Source organism: Solanum dulcamara, chromosome 8 (assembly GCF_947179165.1).
Source record: "Solanum dulcamara chromosome 8, daSolDulc1.2, whole genome shotgun sequence".
Classification (NCBI taxonomy): domain Eukaryota; kingdom Viridiplantae; phylum Streptophyta; class Magnoliopsida; order Solanales; family Solanaceae; genus Solanum; species Solanum dulcamara.
This window is the reverse complement of record NC_077244.1, coordinates 995,720-1,009,645: the sequence shown is the minus strand read 5'-3', so window position 1 is coordinate 1,009,645 and position 13,926 is coordinate 995,720. Positions and strand designations below refer to the sequence as shown.

Sequence of the window (13,926 nt, the reverse complement as noted above, 5' to 3'; positions counted from 1 at the left end):
CTGTTGGCGCTATAGTGGCGCGCCGCGCTACTACAGCGCCAAGCCAAAGTGGGCTTAAAATCCTGCACACCTAATAGTGGCACGTCTCGCCAACGAACAAACTACTGAGGCTTTTTTATGGCGCTATAGTGGCGCCGGGCGCCACTGGAGCGCCAGGCCTGAAATTCCTGCAGTGATCGCCCAGGCCTGAAATTCCTACAGTACTAGTATATAGTAAAATGGTCATAACTTTTGACTCCGAACACCAAAAATTACAATCTTGGTGGTGTTGGAATGAAGTCTCGAAGACCTTTAATTTGGTAGTTCATGGGCCACCCAGCTCATTATATTCAAAGAGATATGATCATTGGAAGTTGACTCTTATACGAACTCATTCAGAAACTTAGCCGACACTAATTCTTTGGACTTGACTTGGTGTTAGAGATATCTTATGACCGTAAACCACATATAACACACTTCAAATACTTAGGAATTAATTCTAACTCATATATGATATTACAAGTCCTTTGATTTGAGTCTACACACACGTAAAGAAATATTCGAGCCTTTGCGAACAAAAATAAATCTGGGGTGTTACAGGTTCCCATAAAGGTTTCAAAAAAAATTGACCAAAAAACAGTTTTCCAAAATATTCAAGGGCTAGTACACACGAGAAATGAGAAAATCGCCTAGTTTCGCTTGTGCGACACCTAAATGCTATGAATGTTATGTGGATCTTATCGAGGCTATACGTACTGATTCCTTGGGTGCTAACGGAGGATCCCACAAAGATTTCAGAAAAAATTAATCGAAGTAAGTTAATCAAAATATTCATGGGCTTACACACATGCAAAATTAGAAAATGCCTAATTACGCTTGTGCGGCCCCAAATGTTATGAATGTGCCATTGATCGTGTCGAGGCAGCACATACTGATCCCTCGAGCACTTACGGAGGTTCCCATAAAGGTTTTAGAAAAAAATGACTAAAAGTCAGTTCACCAAAATATTAATGGGCTAACGTACATGAAAAATGAGAAAATTGACTAATTCCGTTTGTGCAGCCCATAAATGTTATTAATGCGCTGTTGATCATGCCGAGCATGCACGTATTGATCCCAAGTTACTTACGGATGGTCCATAAAGGTTTTGAAAATAAATTGACCAAAAGCTAGTTCAACAAAATATTCGTTAGTTAACACACATGACAAATGAAAAAATCTCTTGATTCTGCTTGTGTGACACCTAAATGATATGAATGTATCGTGGATCATACTAAGACTGTACATACTGATCTACCGTGTATTTACGGAGGAGTCTCATAAAGGTTATGGAAAAAACTGACTGAAAGCCATTTCACCAAATTATTCATGGGCTAATAGACACGAGAAATGAGAAAATCATCTAATTTCGCTTGTGCGGACCCTAAATAATATGAATCTATCGTGGATAGTGCTGATCCTCCTGATATTTACGTAGGGTCCAATAAATGTTTTCAAAAAAATTTGACCGAAAGCTAGTTAACCAAAATATTAATGGGCTAACATATACAAATAATGAGAAAATTGCGTATTTCTGCTTGTGTGATACCTAAATGCTATGAATATATCGTGGATCGTGCTCAAACTGCAAGTATTGATCCATATGATACTTACGTACGGTCCCATAAAGGTTTAGGATAAAAATTAACCAAAATACAGTTCACCAAAATATTAATGAGAAAATCGCTTAATTCCTCATGTGCGGCCTTAAATGCTATGAATGCACCATGGATCATGTCGAAGCTGCACACACTAATCTCCCGAGTACTTAGAGAGGTTCCCATAAAGGTTTCGAAAAAAGTTAATCGAAAGTCATTTCTTTAAAATATTCATAGGTTAACAAACAAGAAAAATGAGAAAATTTGCTTAATTTCGCTTGTGTGGCCCATAAATACTTTGAATATGCCGAGGTTCCACATACTGATCCCGCGGGTTCTTATGGATGGTTTCGAAAAAGAATTGACAAAAATTTAGTTCACCAAAATATTAATAGGCTAATACATATAAAAAAATAAGTAAATCGCCTAATTCTACTTGTGCGATCCCTAAATGCTATAAATGTATCGTGGATCGTATCGAGGCTACATGTACTAATCCCTCAGGTACTTACAGAGGGTCCCATAAAGGTTTCCAAAAAGATTGATCAAAATTCAGTTAACCAAAACATTCATGGGCTAACACACACGAAAAATGAGAAAATCGCCTAATTTTGCTTATGCAGCCTCTAAATGCTATTAATGTATCGTGGATTATTCCGATGCTACACGTATTGATCCCTCCGGTACTTATGGAGGGTGCCATAAAGATTTTGAAAAAAAATTGAACGAAAGCTAGTCGCTGAAAATATTCATGGGCTAACTAACACAAAAAATAATAACATCGCCTAATTCCGCCTGTGCGGTCCTAAGTGTTATGATTGTGTTGTGGATCATGTCGATGCTACACGTACTGATTCTTCGGGTACTTATGGATGGTCCCATAAATATTTTGAAAAAAATTGATCGAAAGGCAGTTCACCAAAATATTAATGGGCTAACACACAAGAAAAATAAGAAAATCGCTTAATTTCATTTGTACGATCGCTAAATGTTATAAATGTGTTGGAGATCGTGCCGAGGCTTCAAGTACTGAACCCTTGGGTACTTATGGAGGTTCCCATAAAGGTTTCAAAAAAAATTGACCGAAAATCGATTCACCAAAATATTCATGGGCTAAGATACGAAAAATGAGAAATTTCCCTAATTTTGCTTGTGTGGCCCTTAAATTTTATGAATGTGCCATAGATCATGTGAGGTTGCACGTACTGATCCCCCAGGTACTTATGGAGGGTCTCATAAGGGGTTTCGAAAAAATTGTCTGAAAGCTAGTTCACCAAAATATTCACTAGCTAACACACAAAAAATGAGAAAATCACATAATTTTGCTTGTGCTTGTGTGACCCCTAAATGTTATGAATGTGTTGTGGATCGTGTCGAGGCTGCACGTACTGATTCTTTAGGTACTTACGGAGGGTCCCATAAAGATTTTTGAAAAAAATTGACTGAAAGGCAGATCACCAAAATATTAATGAGTTAACTCACACGAAAAATTAAAAAATGCCTAATTTCGCTTGTGTGGTCCCTAAATGCTATGAATGTGTCGTGGATCGTGTCGATACTACACATATTTATCCACCGGTTACTTACGGAGGATCCCAGAAATGTTTCAAAAAAAATTGATCGAAAGCCAGATCACCAAAATATTAATGGGTTAACACACACGCAAAATGAGAAAAATATATGATTTCGCTTGTACAACCCCTAAATGTTATGAATATGTCGTGGATCATGCCGAGGTTTCACGTACTAATCCCTCGTGTACTTACAGAGGATTCTATAAAGGTTTCAGAAAAAATTGATCGAAATCTAATTCACCAAAATATTCATGGGCTAGCACACACGAAAAAAATGAGAAACTCGCCTAATTTCGATTATGCAGCCTCTAAATGCTATAAATGTGCAGTGAATCTTTCTGAGACTACACGTACTGATCTCCCAGGTACTTATGGAGGATCCCATATAGGTTTCAATTTTTTTTTATCGAAAGTCAGTTCACTAAAATATTTTTGAGCTAACACACACGAAAAATGAGAAAATTGCCTAATTTCACTTGTGCGATCCCTAAATATTATGAATGAGCCATAAATCGTGCCGAGGCTGCACATACTGATTCCAGGTACTTACAGATAGTCCTATAGAAAATCGCATTTTCCATTTCTCTATCTCTATTTTTGTGACCCTGAAATGTCAAAATTGAGTTAGTTATCTCGGGGCAATGAGTATTAGTCACCAAGATTGTTTCAATTGGACACACCAAATTTGGAGCAAAACGGAGTTGGTCAAATAAAGTCCAAAAATATTTATGGATTAAGACACATTAAAAACTCAAAATAATTTTGAATTCGTATTTTATGACTTTAAAATGTCAATAGAATGACGTCATTCATGTTGGAGCTGTATGTATTAATCACCAATATTGTTTCGAATGGACTAATGAAGTTTGGTGCAGAACGGAGTCCATCCAATAATTTTTTTAAAAAATATATGGACTAAGACACATTGAGAACTCAAGTGAAATTCTAAATTCATATTTTGTAATCATAAAATATCAAAAAAAAAATAAAAATAACATCAATCGTGGCAAGGCAATGTGTGTTGATCACCAAAATTATTTTGGATGGACACATTAAGTTAGGATAAAATAAATTTCAGAAAATCTATGGACTAATCCACACTTAAAACTCAAAAAAAAAAAACTAAAAAATTTCTTTCAATTAAATAGTGGTAATAGAAATATTATTACCATCAAAAGATATATGTGGTGCAACGGATGAGGTTACTCACGTCTTCATTATAATCTCGATTTCGAATTTTGATATAAATATTTTTGATAGAAAATGTTTACCTCGAATAGACCCCACGCGTCGTACATCTAAATTCATCTGACTTCAATATGAATAATAAATAAAAATTAAAAAATATATATTGTTTAAAATATGTGTAGACAAAAGATAGAGAGGAGGAATGTGTGAGATACATGGAGGATTCTTGTTGTTCATATTCATTGTACATAGCTTTGTCCACAAGAACGAAGGAACTTTTTTTTCTTGGAAGGTTAGATACATTCAACCAAAACGCCAAAACTATTTGTTTAGTACTTTTTTTTGCTCTCCCACAAACAATAACTTTATAACATTTAGTGAGTCAAACAACTTCTTCTTTGTTTAAAACTATAACAATAATAATATATTTGGTGTATTTTCATAACTGGAAATTTTAAAAATTAGAGTACACACAAATCTTATTTCTACATCATGAAGGTAGAGAGGTTATTCCCAGAACATCCTCCGCTCAAATGCAACAAGTAAAACAATTATGAAAAAAAAATACAACAGAAAAGAAAACATGATAATTAAGAAACAATGAAAGCAGTATAGAGCAACGAACAATACAACGACAACAATAATAACAACATACTCAACGAAATTTCACAAAAACAAAGAACAATATCAACAATAAAATATTGTGATAATCGAAACACAATAAACAACTGATAATGAATGTTTATCAGCATACTGTAAAAGTATATATGCTTATATTATATAATATTTATATACTGTAAATAAATGCCAAACGAATCTACTTATCTATTGTTTGTTTATTCATATAGTATGAAAGAAAAAAAAATGAAAGAATAACGTTGGAGAATATATGCATGGTTGCTTTGCACTTTTCATCTTTTTGTTTTTGTTTTTTCTTTCATAGTGTGAAAGGAAAATATTGGAAGAATATAACTTTAGAAAATTAATAAGGTGGATTATAATTTTTGGCATATAACTATCGATTAAAGAAAAGTCGAACAAAAATCTTAGAACAACGATAAATTTATCTTAATATAATTTATATAAATTATAAATTTTAAGTTATTCAATCAATAACTGATATTTGCATCAATATAGATAACTTATACCACCTCCACACCCCTCTAGAGGATGTATCCTTTTTTTGAACTCTGTGTAAATATGAAATACTGCATTAAACTAAATGTTGAGTGCTTAAGAATTGTTTAGAAGTACGCACAATATTAATGGAGAATTTTAGAATAATGGTAAAATATGTTAGTCATTTTGTGTACTGTAATATATAATATTGAGGGACTTTCAAAAATAACTTTTCTATTTATATGAGGTAGTAATAAAATCGGCGTATATTCTATCCTATTTTTAAATTTTTTAATTAAAAGAGGTTATTTTTAATGTATTTAAATTAATTATAATGGGTCATGTGAAATCACTTCAGACCTAGTAATACAAAGCCATAAGAAATCCAATGTATATCCCAAGAAGGTGCATGGAAAAAGACAAAAACTTGGAAAATAATAATCTATATAATAAGAACATGACAAAATGACAAAAAATAAAATAAAATAATAATAACAGATGGAGAGAAGAGAAAGAAAGAGATGTCACTTGTACTTCTTGTGTATTTACGTGGTGTGGAAAATAGAAATACATGTGTTAATTATTGTTTGGGACTTGGGAGTATATTAATAGTATTGTTTAGTTTTAATGCATATTGAAGACTAAAATCTAATTAGTCAAAATTAGAAAGGTTATTAATGTATACTCCTTGTTTTTTTATGGGATGTTATTTGATTAAACACATAATTTAAAGAAAAAAATTATTTTTTTTTGAAAAAATAAGTTATACAATTTTTTGCTATCAGATTTTTTTTTATTAAGAATAAAATAAAAAAATTAAGATTAAAATAATTTTTAAATATAAAATATATTATATTTAAAATGAATCACAAAAATGGAAACACATGGATAATAGAAAACAACCTCTCACCTGATAAAACTGAAGAAATAAAAAATATCTAAATTAGTTTACTCATATCTTAATTATTTCATGAAATATTTGTTATTTCACGTCAACATACATTACGAATAACTTTACCCATCAAAGTTTACATAAAAAAAAAATTACTATCAATTTTTTTTATCTCTTCTGTAATTTTGATCATAACTTCTAAAATTTGCATCCGACTACATTAATCATTAAATCATTTCCTTGAATAAAGTAAACACGAAAATGCATCACATAAATTAAAAAAAATATAAAGTAATACAAAGCAATTTCTCACTTAAAAAAATACGAGAAATAAAAATGTTAAAAATAACTTTTGCAAATTATTTTATTAGTTATATATACTATCTTCCACTATCACATATACTCAAATAACTCAACTTATTAAAATTTAAGTAGAATAAAAAAATTACTTTCAAAAATTTTCTTTCTCTATTATGATCTGAACTATATATGTTAATTTTCGAGTTTTGCGTCTACTTCATTAATGGTCCTACTTTATCATCATTATCTGTATATACGATAATCAGTCAACTTACATCATATATAGATTAAAGGCATCTCGAACTTACCTCTCCCTCATATGACATGTGTTGTTGTTTTCATAAAATGCTCGATATCTATTTTGAAACCTTTTATTTGCTTAAATGCTATGTTTTTTATAAGAAATTTATTAAATATATATTAATATTAAATTAAAACCCATTTATTGTTTATATATAACTATTATATACTAATAGTAGCTATAAATAATTACAGTTGGACAGATCAAAAGGAATTTTCTGATCAATAAACAAATATTAAGATCCCTAAAAAGTAAGGTCTAGATTAGCTTTTTTTTTTTTTCATGAAAAAAGGAATGGTCAGGGTTAGCTTTATCAATTTCTTTTTTTAGATTAACAAAGACAGATTTCTTGAAGAAAAAGAAAAGGAAAAGAAAAATACAGCACAAAAAAACTCCCAACTTAAGTTTACATATAACAACGATAATATTATTATTATTTTATTTATCTAATTTTAATTTGATATAAAATATAGAAAAGTAAAAACTTTTCAATTTCATAACTTCAGGATATATAAAAAGTATTAGTATTTAATTTTATATTTTAAAAAATGACATTTAGAAAAATTAAATTAACAAAAAAAAATTCTTTTATGAATTAATTAAAATAATAAAATTAAAATGAGGAGAATAATTTTTATAGCGAAATAGTATTGTTGTAGAGATGAGAGTACATAAATTTAATGTAACATGAAAAATCATTTTTTTTTAATTATTATAAAATACTGTCTAATCATATTTAGGAAAATAAAAATAAATTTTAATTTTTTTTTTATATTTTCTATAAAATATTCATAAATAAATTTATTGAGATAATATTATCATGTGATTTTTTTTTATTTATTCTAGCTCTGATGTAAGTAGTTATGTGATGTCTGTTATCGATAAAAAAACATGATAAGTATTCTTTGGGGTGATTCAGTGATTTAGGTTTGGAATTTTCATGATGAAGACCTTTTGGATCGAGCTCGTTACATTAAATTTTTTTAATATGAATTATTTTTTTAAAATAATTTATAAGTTATTGTATAAAAATAAAAAAATATGATAAATATTTCATAAAATTAGTATTCGAGCTGATCTAAAAAAAAAAAGTAGGGTCCCATTGAACAGTTTATTTCGGCCGCCTGCTTTTGTCGTCTCTCTCATTTTTTCTTCCACCATTCTTGGCCCTTTGTGCTTGAACCCCTTCTCTCTCTCCTCTCTTTCTCTCTCTTCTTCTTGTTTTTTTGTCTTTTTCTTTCCATCCATCTCTATCTCTTTTTTTAGCTTTAAATTTTACTTTCTTTCTATATTTTTTCCTCTTCATTTTCTTCTTTCTCCTCTTCTTCTTTCCCCCCTTTTGTCTTATTTTTTTCTCTGTTCTTGTTTCAGAAACTGTCTTTTCTTCTTTTCTGATTGAAACCCAAAAACTAGGAATCAATAAATCAGTATATATATATATATATATACACACACTCTTTTGTCCAGTAAACAGTCAAACTGACTGCCCTTTGGTCAGTTTTCAGCAAATTATGACAGATAAAAAGCTGATCTTTTTCAAGATTTGATTTTTTTTGTTCCCTTCTTGTTTTGCTTGAGGAATAATCTATGGCTGGGAGTAATGAAATTAATGCTAATGAATCTAAGGTAACCCCTTATTATCTATTTGTGTTATCCTTAATTTGTAGTTAATTTTCTCAGCAAATTATGACAGATAAAAAACTAATCTTTTTCAAGATTTGATTCTTTTTTTTGCCCCCTTGTTCTTTTGCTTGAGTAATAGTCATGGCTTGGTAGTAATGAAATTAATGCCAATGAATCTAAGGTACCCCTTTTTGTCTATTTGTGTTCTCTTTAATCTGTAGTGAACTTTATTAATGGTATTGATTTGTTAAGTATTTTGTTAATCAAGGGATGTTTTGTGGGAAATCTTACTAACTCAATTGGTTGACTATTTGAATTTTTGACATGTGTTCTTATTATCCCCTTCCCTACCACCAAGGAAAAAGGGATCATTTTGCTTTTTCAAGATTTGATTTTTCTCTTCTTTTTGAGTAATAGTGATGGCTTTCAGTAATGAAGTTAATGCTAATGAATCTAAAGGTACCCCTTTTTATCAATTTGTGTTCTCCTTAATAATCTGTAAAAAACTAACATTTTTTGGTGGGCTAATTAGGGATCATTTTACTTGTTAATCTATGGTTTTGTAATCTATTGAAGGGGTTTGACTTTAGGTGTCTTTAAAAGATTTGAGTTTTTTTTTTAGAGTAAAGATTGAATCTTTTACCATTAATTTTTGGATTTGACCTCTAATTATGCATATGAGTTGCCATAATCTAATATTAGGGGTTTGACTTTTTAGGTGTCTAAAGGAATAAAATCAGTTTCTTGAGGACTCAATTAATTTAGAGTTTTGTAAGAGACCAAACTCTAGTTTGTAGAAAGGATGAATCTTTACTACTCCCTCCATTGTGACATTTCGCTTCACAAAAGTAAGTTTGACTAATCTTCAGAGCTAAATTGAATTAGATTAATTTAATATTTAAATTTAGATATTTGAAAATCACATGAAAAATACTATAAGTTATAATCCTTCTCATATTAATATGATAAAAAAATACATCTTATATGATGAAAAAATACATCTTAAAATGTTGGTCAAAATCCATGGAGTTTGAACTCTCGAGAAGCGAAACGTGACAAGTAAACTGTAAAAGTGAATGGAGGAAGTACTAACTTTATGATATGAGCTCTGTGAATGTGTGTGCTTGGTCATGTATGTGTTTCTTTTGCCAATTTATACTGATTTGACCTCCTTTTGTGAAATCAGCTTTCACTTTCTATTGCTGTTTTTGGTTGTTTCTTTCTTTTCCATTTACCACTTTCTTCTTCTGGCTGTGCAAATAATCTACACATATTTCCTTTGTGGGCAAGAACTACTTTTTGATTAATGACAAGATTCATTTGGCTAGTACAGTTCATTCTATCAGTAGATCTTCTGTAATAACTATGCATTATATATCTTTTGGCAGAGGGTGGTTCCACTTAATACATGGATCCTTATTTCCAATTTCAAGCTTTCTTACAACATGCTTCGTCGGCCAGATGGCACGTTTGATCGTGATTTAGCTGAGTTCCTAGACCGGAAAGTCCCTACAAATTCGATTCCGGTCGATGGTGTTTATTCTTTTGATGTATTTGATCGTGTGACAAGTCTTCTTAATCGAATCTATCAGTTTGCTCCTGAGAATGAGGCTGATTGGGGTAAAATAGAGCTCGAGAAACCTTTGAGCACCACGGAAATTGTTCCTGTTATAATTTATTTCCACGGCGGAAGTTTTACTCATTCCTCAGCCAATAGTGCTATTTATGACACATTTTGCCGACGCCTCGTTAAGATTTGCAAGGCTGTTGTTGTTTCTGTGAACTATAGACGATCGCCAGAACATCGATATCCGTGTGCGTATGATGACGGATGGGCTGCTCTAAAATGGGTCCAGTCAAGGACATGGCTTCAGAGTGGGAAGGACTCAAAAGTCCACGTCTATTTGGCTGGTGATAGTTCGGGTGGTAATATTGCTCACCACGTTGCTGTGAGGGCTGCTATAGCAGGTGTCGAAGTATTAGGTAATATACATCTTCATCCAATGTTTGGTGGGCAAAACAGGACGGAATCTGAGAAGAGATTGGACGGGAAATATTTTGTAACTGTACAAGACAGGGATTGGTACTGGAGGGCGTATCTACCAGAAGGGGAAGATAGAGATCATCCGGCATGTAACATATTTGGCTCGAGGAGTAGAAGCCTCAAAGGACTAAAGTTTCCAAAGAGTCTAGTCGTGGTTGCTGGTTTAGATCTTAGTCAAGATTGGCAATTGGCATACGTCGATGGTTTGAAGAATTCGGGGCATGAGGTAAATCTCTTGTATCTAAAACAGGCAACAATCGGTTTCTATTTCTTGCCAAACAACGATCATTTTCCTTGCCTCATGGAGGAGATAACTAACTTCATCCATTCTAACTGTTCATAGAATTTAGTTAACTTCAGTTATACATAACAGAAGCTTGACATATGTCACTCGCGTTGTTTTTCCCCCCCTTTTCTCTGTAGTGAATAGAATGGTGTGTAGTTATATGATGTAGAATTACTTCACTCTTGTGGTGATACCAGCGTTCAAACCTTCATTCATCGTTTGTAAGGTTGTCGTTGCGAAATTTAACGTGTTTTCTTAGGGGAAGTTAGCTCTCTTGGTGCCTGAGAATTGTAACTTCTGGAATTGTAATTTTCAGAATATGATTTTCTTGTCAACTTACTTTGTATGTTGTGTTTTGAGGAATATATATATAAAGATGTTTGTTCATTTTCTTTGCCTTTTTCTAGCTATGAGCCATAATTTGATATTATTTCCTACTCTCACCATGAAGATATTGGTAGTTGGAGTTCATGTAATTGAGATTATGACTTATTCGCACGTGATGTTTACACTAATACGATACGAATTACTATTATTATAAATAGATTGTTGTATATGAATTACTTACCTTAAAGGACATTTTAGTCTTTAAAAGAGTTTTAGTCCTTGCATTGCTAATACAATGGTTCTTATTTCACGTTCTATCTTGTATCAAATTTTCACTTTAACTTACACGAGTATTATTTAATATTGTCAACCAAACGTTGCTTTTGTTATGTGGCGATTTTTTCTTTTCTTATGCGGTCAACTAAACACTATATTATGTTATACATAAGTTTTATGTTGAGATTTATTTGTTCCAATAATTGCATCTAAAAGTGAATTAAGCATCATCATGTTTCATGTTCAAATTTTAATAAAGACAAAAATATTAGATAATTTTTTAGTCTTTTTTCCCACATCACCTTCGGGCGAATCATCGGTGTTCTAACTTCTCCTCCAACGTTTCTCAACTCTCAGTTTATCATTTGATGATAAAGATGTTCAACAACTTAAAGGAAGTTTCACTTATTTTATTTTTTCTCATCCATTCAAATCTAGTGGATAAAGTTATCTGATATCTCGATTAATAGATAGAAAAATACTACACAAACATTGTTTAATTGTATTTTTTTTTTCATGTGCTAACTACTTTTCAAAAGGGTCTAAACCAATCCTAGTTAAAACCAAATAAGGCAGTCTATACTAAAACAATGACTATTGATTTGACATTTAATGGATTTTTATGAAAAAGGCCAAAGAATCAATGTCTATGTCTTCCACTTCTCTTTTATATCATCCACAAAAAAAGTTGTCTCCAAAATTTCAACTTGAGTGGATTTATTACTGTGATGGATGTTGATTTATTTTTTGTTTTTTTAACCTTTTTTTCTAAAAGAATTTGTTTTTTAAACCTTTTTTTCCTTTCTAAAAGGGTTCTTTTTTGTATCCCACTAGTGAATTTAAGTTCATTGTAGTGCAGCTTAAAGGTGACAGCCATCAATTGGGTTTCCCTTTATCCTATAAAAATGTTAAAACAAAAGTCATTTTAATTTATTTATCTGATTTTAATTTGATATGAAAATAAAGAAAATAAAAAAGATTTTTGAATCTTGTTATTTTAAATTTAGGATATGTATACTGAACCAAAATGTCCGTTAATATTATGGTCTTAAATATGTCATGTAGAAAATTAAAATTAAAGAGGTGCTAAAAAGGGAAAGACGTATTTTTTTTAAACGGACTAAGATAGAAAATATGACAAACAAATTAAAAAGAAGGGAGTATCTGTTAAGATGCTTTCACATAAATTGACAGATAATAGTGATGAACAATGGTGAATGATAATGACAATTGATAATTATGATGGATGATAATAACAATTAATGATAGTGACGATCTGATAATGATAATCAATGATATATGATGCTTTATATCAATATCACTAATTTATCATAATTCTATAATTTAAACTTTGTTCGTATGGAGAAAAATATTTTTTTATTTTTTCATTTTTGATTGGTCAAAATTTTTGAATAACATATTTTTAGAAAAATAAGTTTCTTAAAAAAAAAAAAGAATGACTTTCCTTGAAGGAAAACAAGTTTCACAAATCAGCCCCTCCTCCTTCCCCCCTACACTTCTACCTCCACCCCCATCTTCCTATGGTATTTATTTAGATATATACAAATATTTTATGATAATTTTTGATTTTTTTATATGTATCAAACATAAAAAACTAAATAAGAACCCTACTTATTTTTCTCTAAAAAACATTTTATGAAACACACCTTAAGGGGTTATTTCGTTGTTCGTTTTGAGATAAGTTTTGCAAGTATTAAATTTCGCATAAATAATTTTATGTTTGATAGCTAATAAAAAGATAAGTTATTCATGTATAAAGTAATGAAGGTATTTGGTTTGCAATTCAACAACACCCATAACTATTACATATTTAAATTATAAGAAAATTCATATACTGTTATTTTAGACAAATTAAAAAATAAAATAATTAATACATGAATAACTAAATCTTTCGTAATTAACTTTTATATAAAAATTATATCAATTGTTTTTATAATTAATTTATATAATATTAATATCTACATAACTCGAAACAACTCTCAAACCACCCTAAGTGAAAAAAGTTAATATAATGAACACATGTAACATTTTTGGGTGCAACTATAGTGGACCATAAAAGTCCAATGCCAAAAAATTATGTGTCCACCCAAGAAAGGATAGATTGGAGATAGATGAATCATGATGGATGTAATTGTCAATTATGTAATCATTGTAGTTGATTTGATATACTTATTTGTCAATTCATGCCTCTTCTTTTGGGTTTTGGGATGATACTACAAATGATTGACAATGACATTTATGGCCTTATTTTATCTACTTAGACTTGCTAGTTGGCTATATGTTTAAAATTGAAGATTTATAAAAATATATTCAATTTATTGAGTTTAAAATAATAATAATAATATTAATATAATTATAT

The 13,926-nt window shown here is 30.6% G+C and overlaps 1 protein-coding gene across 1 annotated transcript; it reads left to right on the top strand.

The window, feature by feature from the left end:
* Window positions 1-8,236: 8,236 nt before the first annotated feature.
* On the top strand, window positions 8,237-11,338 carry LOC129901196 (gibberellin receptor GID1B-like). Its single transcript, XM_055976317.1, has 2 exons — window positions 8,237-8,616; window positions 10,002-11,338. Exons 1-2 carry the CDS (start codon window positions 8,578-8,580, stop codon window positions 10,998-11,000), a joined length of 1,038 nt encoding a protein of 345 aa, XP_055832292.1. The 5' UTR covers window positions 8,237-8,577; the 3' UTR covers window positions 11,001-11,338.
* The last annotated feature ends 2,588 nt before the right edge of the window (window positions 11,339-13,926 follow it).